This window comes from Staurois parvus, unplaced genomic scaffold (assembly GCF_062004578.1).
Source record: "Staurois parvus isolate SC_StPar_1 unplaced genomic scaffold, SC_StPar_1.0 ptg000209l, whole genome shotgun sequence".
Taxonomy (NCBI): Eukaryota; Metazoa; Chordata; class Amphibia; order Anura; family Ranidae; genus Staurois; species Staurois parvus.
In genome coordinates, this window is record NW_028318005.1 from 2,924,697 (window position 1) to 2,947,754 (window position 23,058).

At 40.5% G+C, this 23,058-nt stretch overlaps 1 protein-coding gene across 1 annotated transcript in view; it reads left to right on the top strand.

Annotated features, from left to right (window-relative positions):
* The window catches only part of SLC6A11 (solute carrier family 6 member 11), a 340,299-nt gene that overhangs the window by 120,413 nt on the left and 196,828 nt on the right, over positions 1–23,058 (top strand). The window contains exon 5 of the mRNA XM_089678690.1: positions 7,899–7,989. Coding sequence (XP_089534816.1) covers positions 7,899–7,989 — 91 coding nt within the window. The remainder of the gene's footprint in view (positions 1–7,898; positions 7,990–23,058) is intronic.

The window sequence follows — 23,058 nt, forward strand, 5'->3', positions numbered from 1 at the left end:
AAAGGCACTAAAATACAATACAATCTAATCTAATCCAATCTAATCTCTCCAATCTAATCTCTCCAAAGATATGAGCACTTAAATGTGTGCTTAAATAAACAGAAGTCACTAATTAATTTTAAGCTTTAATTTCCCGAAAGTGGGCAGTGCATAAAATATGTACAGAATATAAAAAGTTACAGAAATACAAAAAAATACAAGAAGACACACAAATGACTACTCACTATAAAATAAAAGGGAATAAAAGACAGAAGTAAAACTTTACTGAGATTTACCCTGCGACTGGAGCAAGTCAGAAAAGTCAGCAATCCGTTGGTCGATCAACCAGCTCCATATGAATCGCAAATGTCCCAATGCCCGGGTATTCCATTTATGGGGATATGGACGTAGGCGGGACATTAGTCCTCGGCCAATTGACCATGGGGGCTGCCCCTGTACCTGCCCACAGGATGTTCTGGGTGCTGACCTGCCCAAGTTCAATCGGACTAAGACCGGCTTGAAACACCAAGTCGGGGATTGGATTTCCGACACCAGCGCATCGGCCCGATTGCGACAGTACCAAACACCATTCGACTGTCGCAATCCAGTGCCACCTAGCCATTTCCTGCATTTTACTGGCCTTCTACCTGATCCACAAATATGGTTTTTATGTGCCGATGTAGCCTACAGAGTGCCCAAACGGAAGGGAGTATGTTCATCTCTCTGCAACTAATATTTTAACTTTTATGAGAGATGAAACATACCCCTTTTGATGGATGTATATACTTTTAGCTCCCTGCTGTCATGAAGCCGAAATTGCTGGAGCCACTTCCTCCTAAACCGGTTTCCCCAGAAGGTAACAAAACCTTATTTAGCACAAAGGTGTCACTTCCAGAGGAAGCCAGGCTTTTCAGATGCCAATTGATGAGCTCTAATTGATGAGCTCCTGTCTGAATACCTCTGACTGAATATACATCCTTACTGACAATGGAATGTCACTACAGTTACGATTACATATTGCTACTGATCACATCTTATCTACTCAAATCTGTACATTTATGTCACATGTACGTTACATCATGTCACATGTACGTTACACACATGGATCAAATTGTGGGGCGATTCAAAATGAACTAAGCACATCCACACAATAAATTTGCCACTCAGTGCACCACAATGTACAGATGCCATCAGTCATTTCTGCAGTCCAGATATGGAAAATAAAACACAGGGTTTGATTGGTTGCCATGGACAATAAGAAAAGCACATTTTTCACATATCAACTCCAAATATATTTTTATGTGGAGCCATTATTAAATGCACAAAAAAGACATTCCCCTCCATTTCCAGACCCCCCCCCCAAAAAAAATATATATACCTTTTTTCAAAAGGTCTTCTCACCATTAAGACAACCTCACAGGCCCTTCCTTGGTAGTTACTATTGCGGTGACCTTACATAATAATGTGTGAGTACCATTTAGTGTAGCATTATTTTGAGTCCAGGCTGCGTGATATCATCTCAGAGGTTGTGACTATTATCACCTGGATGCAGAGGAAGGGAGTTAAGCAACTCTGGCCATCATTCAACCTGGACGACTAAAACAACTAGTGGTGGAAAAGAAATACTGTGAGGGACAGCACTGGACTGAAGATGAGTTTTTCAGCAAAAGTTATGATTTTTTTTATTGCTGATACTGCGTTATTTGTTTTTATTTTTTTTTAACTGGAGTTCAGCTTTAACGTGGTTATAAACAATGTTTTTTACCTTCAAGTATTCTCTGCATTAAGGTAAAAAAACCTTTTGCTTTTGTGATCAGCTTCCTCTTCAGTCTCTTTTAAATACTTACCTGAGCTCGATCTCAATCCAGCGCCGTGCTTTAAAAGCAGCAGTGCTGCTCTCTCTCTCCTCACTGGACATGGAGGCAGCAGCAGGAACCATTGGCTCCTGCTGCTGTCAATCAAATCCTATGAGGAGGGAGCAGGTGGGCAGGGTAGGGTTGAGCTGCACAATATTTTTCAATAGATGCATGTAATAAAAAAGGAGTGGAGAAGAAGGGTGGGACTTTCTAGGTACCAATCAACAAAACCATTAAAGTATAAAATGCTAATTGTTTAAAAACAAAGTTAAAATTGTACATTCCACACATAATGGACCAGTCTGTGATTAACTACAACTTCATGGATAGGTCTATTGAGTTCCATTTGGAAAGATATCTTCAGATGGAGTTTAAGACCTTGAAACCTCAATGCGTTTTTAAAGCGATGAAGCGAGCCTTCATCAGGGAGAAGGGAAATGGTCCAAAAAAAAGTATATTAAAAAGTACATAGAAAGATGTCCTCTTTAGTAGACCTCCAAAGGAGTCAGGTGAAGTGCAGAGAGGATAGATCCATTGAAATGGCATAGAAGAAAGGGATGGTCACAATAGGTATATAACAATCACAGTGCTGCATACACTCAAATAGGTCACTTAACCAGGTCTCAGAGACAAAGTCAGACTGAAATTCATAAGATGTAGCTCTAGGGGACAGATGGAAGATCACAATGAATCCATAGTAATGATAGTACTGCATGCACCAAAAACAAATTACTTATCATGGTCCCACAAAGTACATGGCCTCTAGTCCATTATCATGGAAATCAATGCACATATCTGTCAAAATTGCAACATGCACATAGAGGGCTTCCTGGATTGCCTTGATGGTTCCAAGCAGATACGTAGAACAGACAGCACAGTGCTGTTCAATTGGCCTAACCATGAAGTTGTGGTCCATTCTGTGTGATATGTACAATTTTAACTCTATTCAATAACATTTTATATTTTTTACTTTAATGGTGTTGTTGATTGGTACATAGAGAGTCCCACCCTTATTCTCCACTCCTTCTTTATTATATGGTATTGTGGGATGTGGTACCTACTGTATATACACTGTTCAAAAAATTAAAGGAACACTTTTTAATTAGAGTATAGCATCAAGTCAATTAAACTCCTGGGATATTGATCTGGTCAGTTAAATAGCAGAGGAGGTTGTTAATCAGTTTCAGCTGCTTTGGTGTTAAAGTAACAACAGGTGAGCTAGATGGGCAACATTGAGATGACCCCCAAAACAGGAATGGTTTTACAGGTGGAGGCCACTGACATTTTTTTCCGTACTCATCTTTTCTGACTGTTTTTCACTTGTTTTGCATTTGGCTAGGGTCAGTGTCTCTACTTGTAGCATGAGGATACCCGGACCCTACAGAGATTGCACAGGCAGTCAAACGCCTCCAGGATGACACATCAATACTTGCCATTGCCAGAAGGTTTCTGTGTCTCCCAGCACAGTCTCGAGAGCATGGAGGAGATTCCAGGAGACAGGCAGTTACTTTAGGAGAGCTGGACAGGTCCGTAGAAGGTCCTTAACTCATCAGCAGGTCTGATATCTGCTCTTTTGTGCAAGAAGGAACAGGATGAGCACTGCCAGAGCCCTACAAAATGACCTCCAGCAGGCCACTGGTATGATTTTCTCTGACCAAAGAAACTGAAACAGACTTCATGAGGGTGGACTGAGGGCCCAATGTCCTCTAGTGGGCCCTGTGCTCACTGTCCGGCACCATAGAGCTCTTTTGGCATTTGCCATTGAACACCAGAATTGGCAGGTCCACCACTGGTGTTCTATGCTTTTTACAGATGAGAGCAGGTTCACCCTGAGCACATGTGACAAATGTGAAAGGATCTGGAGAAGGTTATGCTGGCCGTAACATTTTTCAGCATGACCGTTTTTGTGGTGTGTCAGTGATGGTCTGGGGAGGCATGTTCATGGAGGGATGCACAGACCTCTACAGGCTAGACAATGGCACTTTGACTGCCATTAGGTATCAGGATGAAATCCTTGGACCCAGTGTCAGACCCTATGCTGGTGCAGTGGGTCCTGGGTTCCTCCTGGTGCACGACAATGACCAGAGTCATGTGGCGAGAGCATGCAGGCAGTTTCTGGAAGAAGAAGGAATTGATACTATTGAATGGCTCCCACGCTCACCTGACCTAAATCCAATATCACACCTCTGGGATATCATGTTTCAGTCCATCTGACACCGCCAGGTTGCACCTCAGACTGGTCCAGATCTGGGAGGAAATACCACAGGAAACCATCCGTCGTCTCATTAGGAGCATGCCCCGACATTGCCAAGCATGCATACAAGCATGTGGGGGCCATACAATCTACTGAGTACCATTCTGACTTGCTGCAATGAAATTTCAGCAAAATGGACTAGCCTGCTGCATAATTTTTTTACTTTGAATTTCGGGGTGTCTTTGAATTCAGTCCTCTGTAGGTTGATAATTTTCATTTCCATTAAACGATGGTGCATCCTTACATTCCTAACACATTACCCAGTCCATTTCAGTATAGATATCCAGCGTGATATTTTTCCCCATTGAGAGCTGATGTGTTTTCAAAGTGTTCCTTTAATTTTTTTGAGCAGTGTACTATTGATAGTCATATACTTTTAGTATTTTGTCAATAGACGCACACCCCCTGGTTCGAAATTGAGCCTTCACGAGTGCCCCATTGCCAGCGGCTTTCTATAGGGGCACTCAGAAGGGAGGAGGAGCCAGGAGTGCTCGTGGAGGATCCCAAAAGAGAAGGATTGAGGTGCTCTGTGCAAAACCATTGCCCAGAGCAAGAAAGTATGTTATGTTTGTTATTTTGTTAAAAATCAAACTTTTAGAATCATTTTAATATACTTTACAAAGCTGGTAGACATCTATGTATAATACCTAAAACTTTGCTTCAACACTTCTTTGGCAATTTAAATTTAGATGTGATAGTGATGTGTTAAGGGTGAGAAAGAGATGTCTGTATCGCTCTAGTTGATTCCTTTGCCTTGTGGCTTTCCAGCTTAATAGGACCATACAAAGAATGTCAGAATAACCTTCAGATATATTTATATTTTTTATAGTTCAAGGAATAGAAAATGTCACTTTTGGAGCTTAGACCAGATAAAATGCCCTAGTTAATACACACAAAATAGCAGAAATTTATTTTAGCATTATTAAATATGAAAACCTACAGCTCTTTCCACTGCAACGATCATCTTGTTTATGGTCCATTGCATGTAGCATTCTATTTCCAAATCGGAAATTGTACCACAGTAGATGTTCTTGAAGAAGTTTGATATTTTACAATAAATGTTATATTGAGCAAGAACTCCAGTCAAATGTTAAAAATTAACAAGGTTTATCCTAATATGTGCATTTGGTCACTTCCTCCACTTTTCCTAGGATTGCTTAGTAGTAATAACCTTTTTACTCTGTGAAACAGACTGAATACTGCTTTTTAAATTTTATCCCCCCGTTTTTTTTTCATGAGACCTGTGTTCTTAAAGCTAAACCTCTCATTGCCGAATATTAAGATGCCATTGATGATTTCCTTTTAAAAATGTTAATTACCTGGATAAGCTCACTGGCTTAAAAATGGGATGAGCCAATAAACTTAGCTAAACTAAACATATCAAGCAATTTAGAAAAAAGTTGTGGATACTTTATACATTTTGAGAAAGCGTGTGAAGTGATAAAAGAGACATGGTCATCTTCCCATTAAGGGCAAGGTGACAGCACCTCCTCATAACCTACACCCTTTTAGCAGATCTGTGAGGGTTAATGATGTGCATTCTTTTGCGCCTAGGGGCCAACAGTGGAACTGCCTAGGAATGCTTGAGGTGAAGTTAAGGTGGTACTCGCTATCATTTTCTTGCTTGCTTCTCTCTTAATGACTCTCCGGGCTAGCAACTTATTGCCCAGTCCCTGGTGCCCCTGGTATCCTGCCCCATTGTCCTTTCCATATCTGGTTAGTTAAAGTCCAACATAAGTGCAATTCTCTTTATCCTGAAACCCCAACTAGGTTCCCACCAGGGGGCTGCTGAAATTTAAAGTCCTCTTTACATCCTCACAGAAATCCTCTGAGCATTACCATAGACCAACCAATCTCTCTTGAGGCCAGTCTCCCATGGTGTTTATACTCCATCACAAGGGTGGAATATACATGGCACAATGAGGCAGAAGACCCTGGTAGGCACCTGACTACACACCCACATTAAGGTATACTCACCAATCCATGCTCCCTCATTGCCTCCCCAGTATAAGAGTCTACAAATGACAATGTTTAGGCCGCAATGGCTTATCGGCTCACTGTCATGTAGGTAAGGCCACGTGCTACACCATAACCAGATGCTGTGTTAGATAAATTGATCTGATAGACTGGGGAGGCAGGAGAGAAGATTAGTGAATTTACCTGGCTGGGAAGGGGGCTATCAGGAGATACTTTCACTTTGCCCTAATCAGAATATTCAGTAAATTGATAACTAAATGTCCTGAGTTTATATTCATTTGTATTGTGAATCCCAGCATATTGTAAAATCACAGTGAAGTGTAACATAACCTACACCCGCAGTAAGGTCTATTGACCAATCCAAACTCCCTTGTTGCCTGTCCACTGCAGGAGTCCACAATGAGTAAGCCTTGGTGTTGGATGGATGACTATGGCTTATGTAGGTGAATGACTTCACCCTCCCCAAAAATATTTTTTCATATAGTGAATGCCAGTGTACTGCAACATCCCAATGAAGCGTAACATTAAAAAACACTAGACTTAGGGCTTGTGCATACATTGTTTACCTGTGTTTGATGTACATTTGAAATGCATCAAACTCAGGTCGACAGATTCCTATTTATTGATATGGTACACTGTGGATGGAAGTTTTGAGACAACATTTGATCTGTTTTGAGTTTCTCCAAACACAGTATGTTCTACTGGAGATGTATTTTCATTGCAGGTAAAGTGGGTCAAAGTCATTTCTTTTTGCATCTGAATGCATGCATTTGAGCTGCACCACATTCAAGTATAAAAGCCAGCACTTGATTGCAATACCAGTCTAAACAAGTCCTTTGATACCAATCTTATTATGCTCTCTAGATTTAAAGTGTGTTTTAAACTGAGAAAATGGGATGTAAGTCCATATCCTTTATTCTTTTCTTTAAAATAGTTTAGAATGCAATAAAATTTACATTTCAAAAATGTTTTGTAGCAGTGCTACATATTTGCTTACAAACCTTTTTTATGGCAGACTATCATAATCCCCTTCATACTTGTAGAACATTAAACTAGGCTGTCAGAAAATGTGCTATAGGCATGCCCAACGTTTATTAGTTTGGGAGCACTGACATAATGTGGATGACTGTGCTGGGAATGTGTTGAACCTGTTTTAAGGTTTCTTTGAATACCGGATGTCCTACTGGGATCCATTTCTGTCACAGGCAAAGCAGATCATAGGCAATCCTGTATTTATTGTATACTCTAATTCAGATGAATTTGAGTGGTTGAGTATCGCTGTCCTTGAATGCAAAATGTAGCATTTATCAATATATCCCTCTACATAAGTCCTTATTGCTTTCCTGGAGTAGTCTTAAATTGTGCTTTAATAAAAGTAAATAAGATAAGCAATCTCAGTTTAATGTCAAAGCTATGCAAAATTTACATTATACCAATAGTTGACATACACAAGTACTGAACAGTTTAGAGACACATCCCGTCTGGCTGAGAACCACATGTGGTCCCTAACTATACTGTTTTACCTTTACTTTGTGTTATAGCAGCATGCTCCATTTTGTTTTCCCCTTCCGACGTGTTCTTAGAAAATTAGCATTATTTGGGGAATTATAATTTTTCTTAAATAAAAATAGTCTGGTAGAAACCTATTTATTTGTATATTGGTCTTCAGATATCCAAATGAAAGGTATTACTTGCTGTTGGTTAAAAATGTGGATAAATTATGAAAATTGCTTATAAAACCAGAACAATGTAACCAATGTTATCATTGTCTTCAGAGTGTTAAGAAAAAAGGATATTGACAATGAACTCATGTAAATTACCTCTGTTTGCAGATAAGTGTGTGGAATTTCAAAAACTTAACATGACCAATGGAAGTATATCAATGTTTGCAAATGCCACATCTCCAGTGATGGAGTTCTGGGAGTAAGTACTATTTCTGCTTATTTAGTTGCTGCCAATTTGTTTTGCATGTTTTTTTGAGCATTAAATGTACTAGTACTGCAATATCTGTTTGTTGATAACGAATTAATCTGAATACTCAATTAATATAAATCTAAATATATACAGTGCTCTGTTCCCACAAATACAAACAAACAAGTTCAAAGTGTTCCAACAAATCAACAACTGATCAATACAACATGCAATAAATAATAAAAAAAATACATGTAAATTCATATACTGTAGATACATATATAAAAAATAAATAAAAAATCCCAATTAAATGGTGAAGAAAGTGCTCTGTGCTGCAAAACATCAGATAAGGTGCTTCGGTGCTCGGGTGTTCTTAAAAAGAAATAAGCAAGCCTCTTACCGGATAGACATGATCTCAAACTATAGAGATCCAATGAGCATATGAATCATGACCCCGGGCTGGCGCTCTCGCAGTCCAACCATCGCCGGAAAAAAAACTGGCTGCATCCACCACACTGATATGAGATCCCACCAAAAATTCAATATGGTATCAAATGCCACTCATCATAATAACATGGAAGGACTGAACAAGAGAAACCTCATGGTGCAGTATATGAAATTAACTGTTTTATTAAAAAGCATTGCACTGACAAACAGGTGAGTAAGATAGGCAGCAGACAACTCAATGCATTCACCAAGACGTTGTCTCAGTACGCATGCTATACCCAGTCACATGCCCCTCACTGCTGAGGGCATAAGGTGTTAAGGGGCATGTAGTCCCTAGAGTCCATTTCATTCCGAATTTAAATTTTGGACAAAATTTTTGTTTTTCTGAGATTTGGATGTATCCAAATTTCCGAATTACAATAGTAGTGCATATAAATGAATCTGAAATAACGAATATCCAAAATAACAAATTATTCAAGTTCAAAGCAAATTGGAAAGGGAAATTGACTTCGAAAACAAATTTGAAATGTAAACATATTACTGACTATTTCTGATTTCCTTCAAAGACTGTGTGTATTACTAAACTCTAGAAAATAAAAGTTTTCCCCTGCAAGACAAAGGCATAATGTGCCAGTATGCATCACATACTAGCACATTATGTGAAACTTACCTTAAAATGAAGCGTGCAGGAATCACTTTTTATGGCATACAGCTCTGAAGGAACAGCATGTGCATGCCGTTTCCTCAGAGCATATGCGCCGCTGCTGCTACACAGGTAAATACCTCATAAACAGTGCACGTTTAGGAGATATTTACAGTACCTACAGGTAAGCTTTATTATAGGCTTACCAGTAGGTACAAGTAAAAAAATAGACTTTACTACCACTTTAAGCTGGCCATACATTATACATTTTTCTTATTCAAATTCCTTTAAATTTATCTTCCACTATATAATGCAAGGTCCTGCCTGATTATATACAAATTGAAAGTGTTTAGGTTTGACCTCATATTATATGGTTTTGGTAAATCTACAGGAAAATTGTACAAGAAAGAACATTGTATAATATATGGCCAGCCTTAGTGTTAGAAAATAGTTGTCTTCCTAAATGCAAATTTTTAAAAGAATAGAATGAAACAGAATAGAATAGAAAATAGCATAGAATGGAAAATAAAAGAATAGACTATAATAAAAATAGAAAGAATATAGCCTTCTTCTGAAATTCAAATTTCAAAGAGAATAGAACAGAATAAAATAGAATGGTATAGAAAAGCATAGAATAAAACTGAATAGAATAGAAAATAATAGAATAGAAAAAAAAAAAGAATGCATTTCAAATAGAATAGAATAGAAAGAATATAGCCATCTTCCGAAATTCAAATTCTGAATAGAATAGAACCAGCTATTTTTCACAATGAATTCAAAATCAATTAAATATTTTCAATTCAAATTCAATTTTATTAATTTGAATCCACTGGATTCAAAAATTTCAATCTGGTTAAAAATGAATAAATTAAACTAAACAAAAAAAAATGGTTTTGTTACGATTGCAACATAACAAAATAGTAGAAAGGCTTGCGGAATCGTTCCAAGCCAGAAAGACAAAGATTACCCTGCCGGTATGCAGAAAATGGGAGCCGACATCCCAAAATGGTTCCAGAAGCACGAGTCAACAGAGTCTCAACCAGCCCAATAAAGTCAGGATGTATGTGATGGCCTCAGCCGATGCTTTGGCCATGCCCTATGATGCTTTTCACCTCGCCCATTGGGGCTTGGTCACAGAGGTGAGGAGGAAACAAAGAGCCAGTGATTCAAATGCATCATTGGCCGTGACAATGTGAACAGGTATTGGAATGTGCATGAGGAGAAAAAAAAATGTGTATAATAGAAAAACATAAAAATGAATATAATGAAGAAAGTAAAATAGAAAGAAATGAAAAACGGGGGAGGGAAAAGGAAGCAAATGAAATGAACAAAATTAGCAACTTAATGAACTGATCCGAAACAAAACAATTTTTTTTTATTCTGCACATGTCTAGTAGTGGTACAGAAAGAAGTAAGTTGGCCGCACAGTCAATGGTGTAGCAGAAGTAAATGTAATGACTAAGCACATATTTGTGTAAAACGTGTTTACTGTTTTCTGTTCAATGTAGGAGTTGTTATGTATATACTGTATTGTTTGTGAAGATTTCAATAAAGGATTTTACTTCTGCTTCACTGTTGACAGTGCAGCCAACTTACTTCTTTCTGCACCATTGCTGCCATCACGGATCAAGCCAACACCAGTTCCAGTATGTGGAGGGACTATGTGATCTAGCACTCACCCGGTGTGGTCTTTTCTCCTCTTTATCCACATGTCTAGAAGTCCCTTGTTCAATGTGTACCTCTCTTGAAAAATAACAAAGAGGAAGGAGAAAAAATAGTTTGGATGGGATACGAGACTGCAATGTTTAACTTTAATGTTAGATATGGCTGCGAGGAGGCTGAAAAAAATTAGCAGCACTGGGATACAACAATGGATGAAAAAAAACATTTTTAAAAGATAAAACATGGCAGTCAATTATGATGTACGGTTATTGTAGATCTACTTTATCTAAAGTGGGAAAGAGCAGAAGATAGCATTGGAGAGACAGAAAGGAAAAATGTGAAAGAGTAAAAGAGAACAAAGAGATCATTTGTGATTAATTATTACATGTAAGTATACAGTATGTTTCAAGATGGGGAAAAAAAGAAGGCTATATGTTGGCTGGAGTTTAGCAGCTCTAGACCTTATTAAATCTTCTAGGCCCTGTATTCTTCCACTGTTTAATATACCCAGTACTGGTCCCCTACCAGATCTCCCTACTGTGTGCAATTCTTTTTGAAGACTTTCAGGTAACAACAGTCTCTAAATATAGATCGATGATCAGAAACATTCAAAGAGCTTAAGAGAAAATGCCTGAGGGACTAAGGAGTCTACAAAAGAAAGTGTAAAAGCACTAGGTCATAAAGTAGACTTATGAACCGCTGGATCAGGTATTAGGTAGGCTGATGTAACCTCATGTGTTACCCTGCTGAACGTTGGATCTCATTTATCTTAGGTTATCAGATCTTTATTGCAGTCATTTTCAAAATACAGTTGAGATTCTTTGATCCTTTTACATCATATGATGCTGGTAGCAGGAAAAAAACACATTTGCTCCCAGCACTCTGTTGATAGAACAGTTGTTTAATGTGTAGAAATGTAGCCAAGCCAATCTGTGAGATATGCCCAGAGCATAGAGAATAGAGCCAAAAGGCTCATATTTATATTTTTGATAATCTGCAGAGCATGCCAGCCTTGGCCCAGATTTAAATGGTGATATTAAGCTGTGGTTCCTTTAGGACTCTGATTAATATTTAATTACCACCAGGGAAACCTAATTTCTGAAAGTGTTTTGTCTTTAATTGACATTTCTGATATTACTCCTGAGATAATCATCTCTGGTTTGCAGTTAGAGTTGGCATATTATAATACAGACACCTGTAAGAAGAAAATATGAAGAGATTTATTTACCATTATAACACCTGAGGGCCATTGTCTGTGGAAAGGAGAGCCAGAGTGTACAAACCGTGATCATTTTTTATATCCTCTTCTGTCCACCTATGAACATTGCTGGCTAAATTCAGCATAAGAACTGAAGAGGGAAGGGAGTACAGAGAAAGTTGTCAGATGGTTCTTTATAGTTAGGCAAACATGAAACTGCTCCAAAACTAACACTATAATACAAATATACAAAGATCAATGTGAATGAAACAATAAAAAACAATCTAAAATGATATGCCTCTATGCCCCATTCCAGGTAGCAGGGAAATATGCATAGTTCCCAGTTTGGCCTGTTTGGATGCTCATGTTGTAAAGGTGCTTTAAATCATAAGGGGAAGATGCAGGTTTTTTTTTTATCACTCACTGAGGGCTGTATTTATGGATATTTTGTGTATATGGACTTTTCAATTTTTGATTGAGTTATATTTACATAATTTCTGGTTTTGAAAGTAGAGTGCTACATTACACTGTGCGGATCTTCATTATTTCAATGTAATTTGAGTCCTCAAAAAAGAGGATACAAGTAGTTGCCTTTCAAATATGCTTTCTCTAACTGGCACCTCAGATAGCATTGTATGGAGAAAGGGCAGTGATTCATAGCCCTTGACATTCACTAATTTTTAGCTTGAGCTATTGAGATCTGTAAACAGCGAGCCTTTTCCTAGAGGAGATAAGCAGAAACTGGAAACCATGTTCAAAGGATCCTGGACTTCTTGTCTGAAAAAGAGAATATATGTCTGTTAATATACAATAATATAAGCCACCTATACAAAATATGCTTTACACAGTATATTTTTAAAATATAAATATAATTTGGCAGCATCCATTCTCCTATGTATCTGATAAAGCAGATTCTAAAGTTGTATCAGATTGTTCCAAGCACACAGCCTTCTGAGCGTTGGATGGATGTTGGTGGGAGGAAGATACATAGAAGAATATTTGTGCATGCTGCTGAATAGTACCAGTGAGAATGATGCAGTCCTGAGGATCATTTCTTGAGCCATTAATGACTTCTCTATAATTAGGGGGTCTTTTTGCTGGTAAGCTTATATCTGTACCTTCAAGGTGGTGGCTTTGGCATGCATTCCAAGAAGCTGAGATGGTGAATCATTGAATATTCACTTGGATGTGGGACATTGGTTTGAATGACACTGTGAAAGGACTTTCTAATCACATGGATAATTCATGAATGAACTTTGTTTTTTATAAGGTTTTTTTTCTTTTTTAATTTATGTACTTAGATTTGGGTGTATTTTTGAAAATGTGTTAATTTGCACACTGTATGAATTAATTTTAGAGCAACGTTACGTATGATATGATTGGTGCGCAATTCTTTTATTCTTGGAGGGGGATTGTGGCTGCTTTATTTTAAATAGCAAAACAATGTATCAATGTGAAAAAACCAATATGATATATCTAAACCTATGAAACAAATCAAAGAAGCATATTGGATGATCTGCTCAAAGATAATTTTTCACTTCTTTTTCATCTCTTAGTGTGCTTACAAATAAAAAGACAAACAGTATTAGTGTAAAAACAACCCTTGACAGTCACTAAGCAGTGCAGAAAACACTGACAAATTGTAACTCCTGTCAGCCCCATCACTTCTCATTATTCCCAACACATTTTTAAACATTAAAAGAAAAGAGTACGGTTTTTAAGGGCCTTGTTATCTAGTCAGCTCTTCCCTTTCAAAATAAATAGTTAGTTGAAATATCCAGTTCTTTAGGCTCTGAGTTGTCTTAGGTTTCAGAAATTGTAGAATTAGCGCTAATGTCATAACAATTTAAGAGTGTGAATTGAAACAACTTGGTGTGAATTGAAAAATTAACATGATTGAGCTTTCAATAGACATAAAATCTGTTGCACCCACCAAATATGCACATCAATTTGAACCACAACAAATCATCAGGGGTGTCAAATACCAGCTGGTGAATAACTTAAAATGATATTGCTTAATATATTTGCTCCATGCTAAAAAATTGTAAATATAAACCTTAAACTACTGTTTGCCTTGTAGAAGCATATTTAGTTCCTCTTCCCATCGTCTATATGGGGAGATGGGCTTTAACTGATTTGGACTATGCATATGCTGGCAGTATGACGTTTGGTGTTACCTATTTAAAAATTGGGCATTAAAGTCAATTCTCAAACAAAAAAAAATCTGAAACGTTGCGGTATTGAGGATATAAGCTGTTAATCTGCAAACACCAGAACATGTACTGAGATAAGGTTACATATGTTATTTGCTAGTGAAAAGATTAAATGGTTTGACCTTTGTAATGTTCTTAGTTGTCTTCCTGTCAGCCATACATGATGACATTCATTTAGACTGTAGGGAGATCAGGATTGGTGAAGATACCTTTGGGGAAGGAATATGTGCATTGATTTTTTTAGTAATTCTTTTATTTATCCAAAGGTTGCATAGTACAATGTATGCAAGAATAAAGCATTAAATGGTATACAGTCAACCAAGACAACAGTAGCAATGGCTACATAGCAAGGTCTACTGATCAGTAATTAACATATGAGAGTGAGACAGACTTCAAGTCGGTTATCAGACAACAAGACCTAGATATTACTGTAAAAAGTGGCAAATGGCACCTCTGGCAAATGCATACAGATGCAAATGTTGAGATGCAACCCAATAAGGCAGATAAAGGTAAAAAGAAGGGAGGAAGGAAAAGTAGAGAAGGAAGAGAGTGAGGAAGAAAAGAATGACACCAACGGCCTCTAGCAAAAGGAAGAAAATAACGCAAAGGAGAATAAGAGAAATTAGGCAAAGATTTTATCTTTTGGGGCCAGGTGTGAGTGAGTCCCAGGGATTTCAACAGGATTGGTAAATCTCCTGAAAATAGGTGTCAGTGTAAACTTAATATTCCCCAGTGTCCAGGTGTCCTGGAAAAACTCCTCCTGGTCATATAAATTGGCCATGAGATCCTCCATGTCCCTGAGTTCATTGATCTTGGAATACCAAAGGGACCTCTTAGATGAATTCACAGATCTCCAGTACAAGGGGATACTGGCCTTTGCTGTGTTCAACAGCTGAATTGTTAAGGAGGCCTTATACTTTTTGATGGGACGTTCCATGAGGTGCAGCAGACACACAACCGGATTCTCCGCTAAGTCAACATTTGTCAAATGTTTAATGGTGTCAGTTACTGCTTGCCAAAACAGTCTAATTTTGAGGCAGATCCAGAAAATGTGGAACATCGTGGCCTGGTCAATCCCACATCACTAACACAAGTCCAAGATTTGCGGAAAAATACAGTGTACTTTTGTTGGAACCCTGTATCACCTAGTCAGGATTTTATAACCGGTCTCTTGGACCTGTGCATTGATTTTTAAGCAAATGAAAAAGTTTAATTGGGTGATTTGAGTGACTGTAGCTGCTGGCAATAACCTCATGAACAATCTGACAGTTTGGTTGTACCCAATTCATACAAAAATCAAATTAGGTACAATCAGCCTGCCCATAGATGGTTCGAATCTTGTCCAATACCTGCTGGACCGTCCAAGATTCTAACCATCTATGGCTGGTTTAAGCACCAGTCAAGTGACATTGCATAGACAAAGGTGATGTTATTAGTTTGTTGCATGCAAGTGAGGGCATTTCCTTAGCCTCATCTTCTCCTTTTCTCCAGAATTAGCATGCAAGAAAATATATCTGACCCTAAGCCCTCCTGCTGAGCCCAGTACAGCCGTTCCTGCACCGAGAGGAAAATAAAAAGGATGTTGCTCAGCACAATCCTATGACAAAAGGCTACAAAGCCACCCAGAAGGTCATGTGAAAATCTTGCTGAGTCCAACTGCAAGACATTATATAAGACTTAAAGGTGTAAACTATAACACAGTTGCAATGTTCCCTGGAGAGATTTAACAATCCTTTGTCAGTTTCTTGACTAATCTGCTTGGTGCTCTTTAGGATACCCGAGAGAAATGCACCAGTTTTATAGAAAAAGTCTAATCTTTTCTTAATCTATGCCTGAAAGATCTATAGGGATTCCAATTTAAACAGCTTGTGCACCTCTCATTCCTTGATGATGCATGCAGTGAATGAAAGTGTGCATTAGGATACTGTGGATAGTAGCATATCTGACTTTTTTCTAGCATAAAAAAGACCTCCAAAATACCCAATTAAGGAATTTATTTGCCTTTTTTCAGTAACTTCTTTTCCATGTTTTTGACACATATTAAAGACAACATCACCTTAAAAGATTTTTTTTTTATATAAAAAAGTACATCTTCATCAGGCAAATTTTCCAGTCATTAAGTAAACTTAAAGGGGTGATTGTTTCTTTTTGCCTTTAAAGTCCCAAAGCATGAAAACAAACGGAATCTTTGTGCTAAGGCAAATTAGAATCTCAATTAGTCTTATTGAGTAGTGAATGATACAGTCTTGTTTTCCTTTTGATGTGTTTGCAGCACCCTTCCACAAAGCCTTTCTTGTCCTGACTTGAAAATAAAAGTGTTACAAGAGACTTTTCTTCACTTTAATTGCAAAGATATTTCTTTGATTATCAGAATTTTGCTGTTAAAGTTTAGATATAATGAACATATTTGTCCGTAAAGAAGATATAAAAAATAAAATATTAAATTATTATTATTTTTGATAATTTACACAGAGGGGCGGACTGACAACTCATGGGGCCCCCGGGGCAATAGGGGATTATGGGGCCCCTTGTCCTTGCCAAAACTCAAAATAGCCTATGAAAAAGGTACCAGGGGCATCTTATGGGGCCCCCTACTGACCCCGGGCCCTCGGGCAGTGCTCGAGTTTCCAAATGGTCAGTCCGCCCCTGTATACACATTAAAGTAGACCTAAACCCAAACTGGATTACAATAAAGCACTGTGAAATAATAAACAATTAAAGTGACACTAAACAATATCCTTATTCCAAAAATACATAAACTATATAATAGCCTTGTAATCTATTTTTCAAGAAATCATTTCCAATTGTGTTTTTCTGCCTCCTTGTGATGTTTTCTCTTAGCTCCTGAACCCCTTCTTTTTCCCCTCTGTTGCTGCTGAGAGCAAAAGAAAGTATTTTTTTGAGTTAAGAATAGATACCGGTAATTTAACCACTTGCCCCCCAGAGGATTTACCACCCTTCCTGACCAGGCCATTTTATCTGATACGGCACTGCGTTACTTTAACTGACAATTGTGCGGTCATGCAATGCTGCACTCAAATGAAATTTACGTCCTTTTTTCTCCATAAATAGAGCTTTCTTTTGGTGTTATTTGACCGCCTATGTGTTTTTAATTTTTTGCGCTATAAAAAAAAGACTGACAATTTGGAGAACAAAACTATATTTTTGACTTGTTGCTATAAAACATATCCATTAAAAAAATTTTAAAAGTCAAATTTCATCATAAATTTAGGCCAAAATGTATTCTGCTACATGTCTTTGCTAAAAAAAAATCCAAATATGTGTAAATTAATTGGTTTACATGAAAGTTATGTCATTTACAAATGGCGGTGTATATATACTGTATTTTTTTAATGTATTCTTTTTTACTAGTAATGGTGGCGATCAGCGACTTATAGCGGGACTGCGGCGGGCATTCTGACACGGGGGGGAACTAACTTGGTGTAACTGACATCCCCAGTGAGACCAATACAGTGATCAGTGCTAATAAAAAGCACTGACACTGTACTAATGACACTGGGCAGGAAGGGGTTAACATCTGGGGCGATCAAAGGGTTAACTGTGTGCTGTTTTACTATGTGTGCTGTGTGTCTGTTGCACTGTAAGCACACTGCTTTGTATGGCTCTGCTATGCAGTGTGCAGGAGCTGATGGGGGAGAGATCAGTATTGTTTACATACAGGTCTCTACCCTGTCGGAAATCCTTAGAGATCACTGGGTGCCGGTGGGGAATCACCATCCGGGACCCGGTGATTGACAGCCGAGGCCACGAATGGTGGCGCGGGTAGGGCGCATGCGTTCCCTACCCGAATCTGCAACATCACGTATATATACATGATTTTGAGCACCCGTGCTGCCCTGTAGCACTATTTCTGCTATAGGACAGAGCAGAAGTGGTTAATAGAATTTTTTAAACATTTTTTAGTTTATTGTCACTTTCTTTCTAACAGTGAAAATGGTGGACTATGCATTTGATTTGGCATGGCTTTTTGTAGCGTCTACCAGGTATGCACGTGGCAGGGGGGTAGCTCAGGAGCACAATTTGAAGCCAGTTGTCACTCCATAACAGGAAGTACCTAAACAAGGACCTTCATGGCAGGATCACTAATTATTTGTTTATCAAAAGCCACCGATTTAAACATTGAAAAATGCTTTTGAAATTACACTAACATATTACAGTATTTATTATATTTTAGTGACTGGGTTTAGATCTACAGTACTTTAAAAAAACATCACAATACACCTCATTATGGTCAAAGCAATATGTAAAATGATAAAAAATGTCCTAGGTTAGTGCAAGTCCAGTAAACGTTTAAAGGTCTAATTCCTAGTCCACACAATGCAAAAATCAGACGACTGAATGTTTGTGGTTTTTGCATGAGTATTCTTGTATGGTTCGGTGTGCGTAGCAACATAACAGAGTCTAAGCAGAAGTAATGTCATGTATGTGTGACCCCTCTACAGATATTTACCAAATTGTAGCAATAAGTCTATTACTCCATCATTGCTATTATACTTATTTATATCCTAAAAACAATATTTTTTTCATATTTAGGAGCATTTTCGTTGTATATAAAGATTGTTTTTGTTGCCTTTTTTCCTTCCCGGTTATTTTCATATTTCTAAACATGCATGGTCTCGGTCACTTAATTTTTTATGAATACTATGCCGATTAAACAAAAATTATTAAATTTGTTATCTTATGAGAAAACTTTCTGTGCTTGTCCCTTTGGTTAATTTCACATGAACTGTTGTAATCGGCTTTCAAAAACTGTATATTAACAAATAGATTATCAGATGTTCTCATTGTTGTACTAGGCATTAGAGAAATGACGACACAATAATTACATCTCATATCAATACCTCCTTCCTTTAAAGGGGTTATTTCACCTTTGTAACAAAATAGAATATGCATTCCACAAGCCCCAGTGTTAACAATATACATTCTTCATTATTGCACCTGTCATATCTGTAGGGTATTTGTGCTTTCCACTGAAGACTGGCAAAAAACCCTCAAATTATTCATTCGATCTCTGTCCTGTCCTGGTCTTAGGAAGGGTCAGCCAGGGGCGTATCTGCCACGAGGCAAACAAGGCATCTGCCTTGGGCGGCACTTTTCAGGGGGGCGGCACCGCCCCCAGGCAGAAGGGACCAGTGCTGTCCCTGCAAAGGGCTGTGCTTGGCCATGGGGGCGTGCTCGGGTGGGTTCATGTGTGTGCTCAGCGGCGAGGAGACAGAGAACCTGTCAGCTATGGAGCCGGCTGGAGAGGGGGCCGGGCGACACATAGAGGACCGTGCATTTCTCTCTATGCTCTATGTGCCACCTGTCACCTCCCCTATCCATCTCCTGCATACGGTCAGCTCCTGTATGCTCCCCATGGCCACCACCCCCCCTCCAGCACTGCAGGGGATATTTCAGCATATGCAGTCCCCAGTGCTGACAGTTCCGCCCCTTCCCCTCACACAGACGGGAGAGGAGAGAGAAAGCTATCCCTGCTCCTCCTGCCCTCTCCTCCTGTGTCTGCCCTGCCCACACTTCCAGCCAGCCTTGTGTATTCTTTCCCCCTTCCCCCTCTCTGTCCTCTCGCTTTCTCCTCTATTTCTCTCTCCTCTCTCTCCCCCCTCTCTCCCTCTCCTCTCTCTCTCCCTCCCCCCTCTCTCTCTCCCCCTCTCCTCTCCCCCCTCCCTGTATCTCTCTCTCCCTCTCCCTCTCTCTCCCTCTCTTCCTCTCTCTCCCCCCTCTCTCTCGCTCCTCTCCCTCCCCCCCTCTGCCTCCCCCCTCCCCCCTCTCTCTCTCGCCCCCTCTCTCTCCCTCCCTCTCCCTCTCTCTCTTCCCTCCTCTCTCTCCCTCCCTCTCTCTCTCTCTTCCGCCCCTTTCTCTCCTTCTCTCTCTCCTTCTCCCCCTCTTCCCCCTCTCTCCCCCTCTCCCTCTCTCTCTCTCTTCCTCCCTCCCACTCTCTTTCTCTCTCCCCCTCCCCCCTCTCCCCCCTCTCCCCCTCTCCCCCCCTCTCCTTCTCTCTCTCCCCCCACTCCCCCCCTCTCTCTCTCCCGCTCTCTCTCTCCCCCTCCATCCTCTCTCTCTCCCTCCCCTCTCTCCCCCCTCTCTCTCCCTACCCCCTCTCTCTCCCTCTCTCCTCTCCCTCTCTCTCCCTCTCTCTCCCCTTCGCTCTCCCCCTTGCTCTCCACCCACTCCCTCTCCTCTCCTCGCCCTCTCTCTCTCTCTTCCCCTCCCTCTCTCTTGCCCCCTCCCTCTCCCTTTCTCTCTCCCCATCCCTCTCCCCCTCTCTCCCCTCTCTTTCTCTCTTCTGCCCCTCTCTCCTCTCTCTCCCCACTCTCCCCCTCTCTCTCTCCCCTCCCCCCTCTCTCCCCCCTCTCTCCCCCCTCCCCCCTCTCCCTCTCTCTCTTCCCCACTCACCCCCTCTCTCCCTCCCTCTCTCTCTTCCCCTCTCTCACTCACTCTCTCTCTCCTTCTCCCCCCTCTCTCTCCCCCTCTCCCTCCCCCTCTCTCTTCCCCCCTCTCACTCCTTCTCTCTCTCCTTCTCCCCCTCTCTCCCCCCTTCTCCCCCTTCTCCCTCTCTCTCCCTCTCCCTCTCTCTCTCTCGCTCTCTCTCTCTCCCCCCTCTCCCCCCTCTCCCATCGATTCCCCCCTCTCTCTCTCCCCCTCCTTTTTCATCTCTCTCCCCCCCTCTCTCGCTCTTCCTCTCCCCCTCCCCCTCTCTCTTCTCCTCTCTCTCTTCCCCCCCTTTCTCTCTTCTCTCTCCCCCCCTCTCTCCTCTCCCCCCTCTGTCTATCTCCCTCCTCTTTTCTCTCTCTCTTCCCCTCCCTCTCTCTTGCCCCCTCCCTCTCCCTTTCTCTCTCCCCATCCCTCTCCCCCTCTCTCCCCTCTCTTTCTCTCTTCTGCCCCTCTCTCCTCTCTCTCCCCACTCTCCCCCTCTCTCTCTCCCCTCCCCCCTCTCTCCCCCCTCTCCCCCCCCCCTCCCCCCTCTCCCTCTCTCTCTTCCCCACTCACCCCCTCTCTCCCTCCCTCTCTCTCTTCCCCTCTCTCACTCACTCTCTCTCTCCTTATCCCCCCTCTCTCTCCCCCTCTCCCTCCCCCTCTCTCTTCCCCCCTCTCACTCCTTCTCTCTCTCCTTCTCCCCCTCTCTCCCCCCTTCTCCCCCTTCTCCCTCTCTCTCCCTCTCCCTCTCTCTCTCCCCCCTCTCCCCCCTCTCCCATCGATTCCCCCCTCTCTCTCTCCCCCTCCTTTTTCATCTCTCCCCCCCCCTCTCTCGCTCTTCCTCTCCCCCTCCCCCTCTCTCTTCTCCTCTCTCTCTTCCCCCCCCCTTTCTCTCTTCTCTCTCCCCTCTCTCTCCCCCTCTCTCCCCTCTCTCTCCCTCCTCTCCCTCTCTCTCCTCTCTCTCCCTCTCTCTCTCCTCTCTCTCTTCCTCCCTCCTCTCTCTCTCTCTGATTGGTGTCAGTGGGAGGAATAGTGCCACATCATTGGTGTCAGAGGGAGGAAGTGCCCCATTATTAGTGCCAGTGTGGGAGGAATAGTGCCCCATCATTGGTGTCAGTGTGGGAGGAATAGTGCCTCATCATTGGTGTCAGTGTGGGAGGAATAGTGCTCCATCATTGCTGTCAGTGTGGGAGGAATAGTGCCCCATCACTGGTGTCAGTGTGGAAGTAATAGTACCCCATCATTGGTGTCAGTAGGAGGAATAGTGCCCCATTGTTGGTGTCAGCAGGAGGAATAGTGTCCCATTATTGATGTCAGTGGGAGGAATAGCGCCCCATCGTTGTCAGTGGGCAGAGCTCTAATAGGAAGAGGTGGAGCCTAAGTAGGAAGGGGAGGGGTTTACAGATGAAGGGGTGGATTTTAAACAGGAAGGGGTGGGACAAATTTAGATGCGGGGGGTGCTCGATTTTAGTCTTGCCTAGGGCAGCACAAAACCAAAATACACCACGGGTCAGCCACTGCGACAGGGTAAATATGTGCATGCACATGTGCAGGACTATGAACAGGGACATTTACTCCTGTGATTCTGAGGACCAAAACAAATGTATTTTTTTTTATACATACTGTCACCAATTAATATCCCTGATCACTACCACACAAGTCATATGATGATGATGTACTGCACTGGTGACAGTATGTAAAAGAAATGTGAAAAAAAAAATATTTAATGTCTTAATTTTCCAAAAAATTGTGACAAACAATTACAACTTCTAAAAACTCACCTTTTCTCTTACTAAATACCTTGGACTGCCTACTTTCCAAAATGAGGACATTTGGAGGTTATATGTATAATTCTGGCAGTTTAGGGCCTCAAGAAATCAGAATTGATCAGTTTTCAAATATATTGTATATGCCATAGTTTGTAGAATCTATAACTTTCACACAAACTAAATATTATACACATTGGGTTATTTTTGCCAAAGGAATGTAGCTGAATACATTTTGGACTACATTTATAAAGAAAGATTATTTATTTGCAAAATTTTATAGCAGAAACTAAGAAAAATGTGGGTTTTATTTACAAAATGTTTTGTATTTTTTCATTTATATAGCAAGAAATACAAAAAAACCCAGTGGTGATTAAATGCCACCAAAAGAAAGCTCTTTTTGTGTGAAGAAATTATAAAAATGACATTTGAGTAGAGTGCTGCATGACTGAACAACTGCCAGTTAAATTAGCCTAGTGCTGAATAGCAAAAAAATGCCCAGGTCATGAATAGGGGTAAAACAAGTGGTTAATGATTCATGTTAATGCATTTTAACCACACCAAAACAGACCTGATCAGGAATAACTGTCCCTTACAGTCACAAATAGGTCATAAGTGTGGTTTAATTTTTTTGGTGTGTACCCACTCAACTAGTTGATTGGTAATTAGTGGCTGTTATGGTTTACCAACAGTTAGTAAAATGGGGACTGCTGAGAA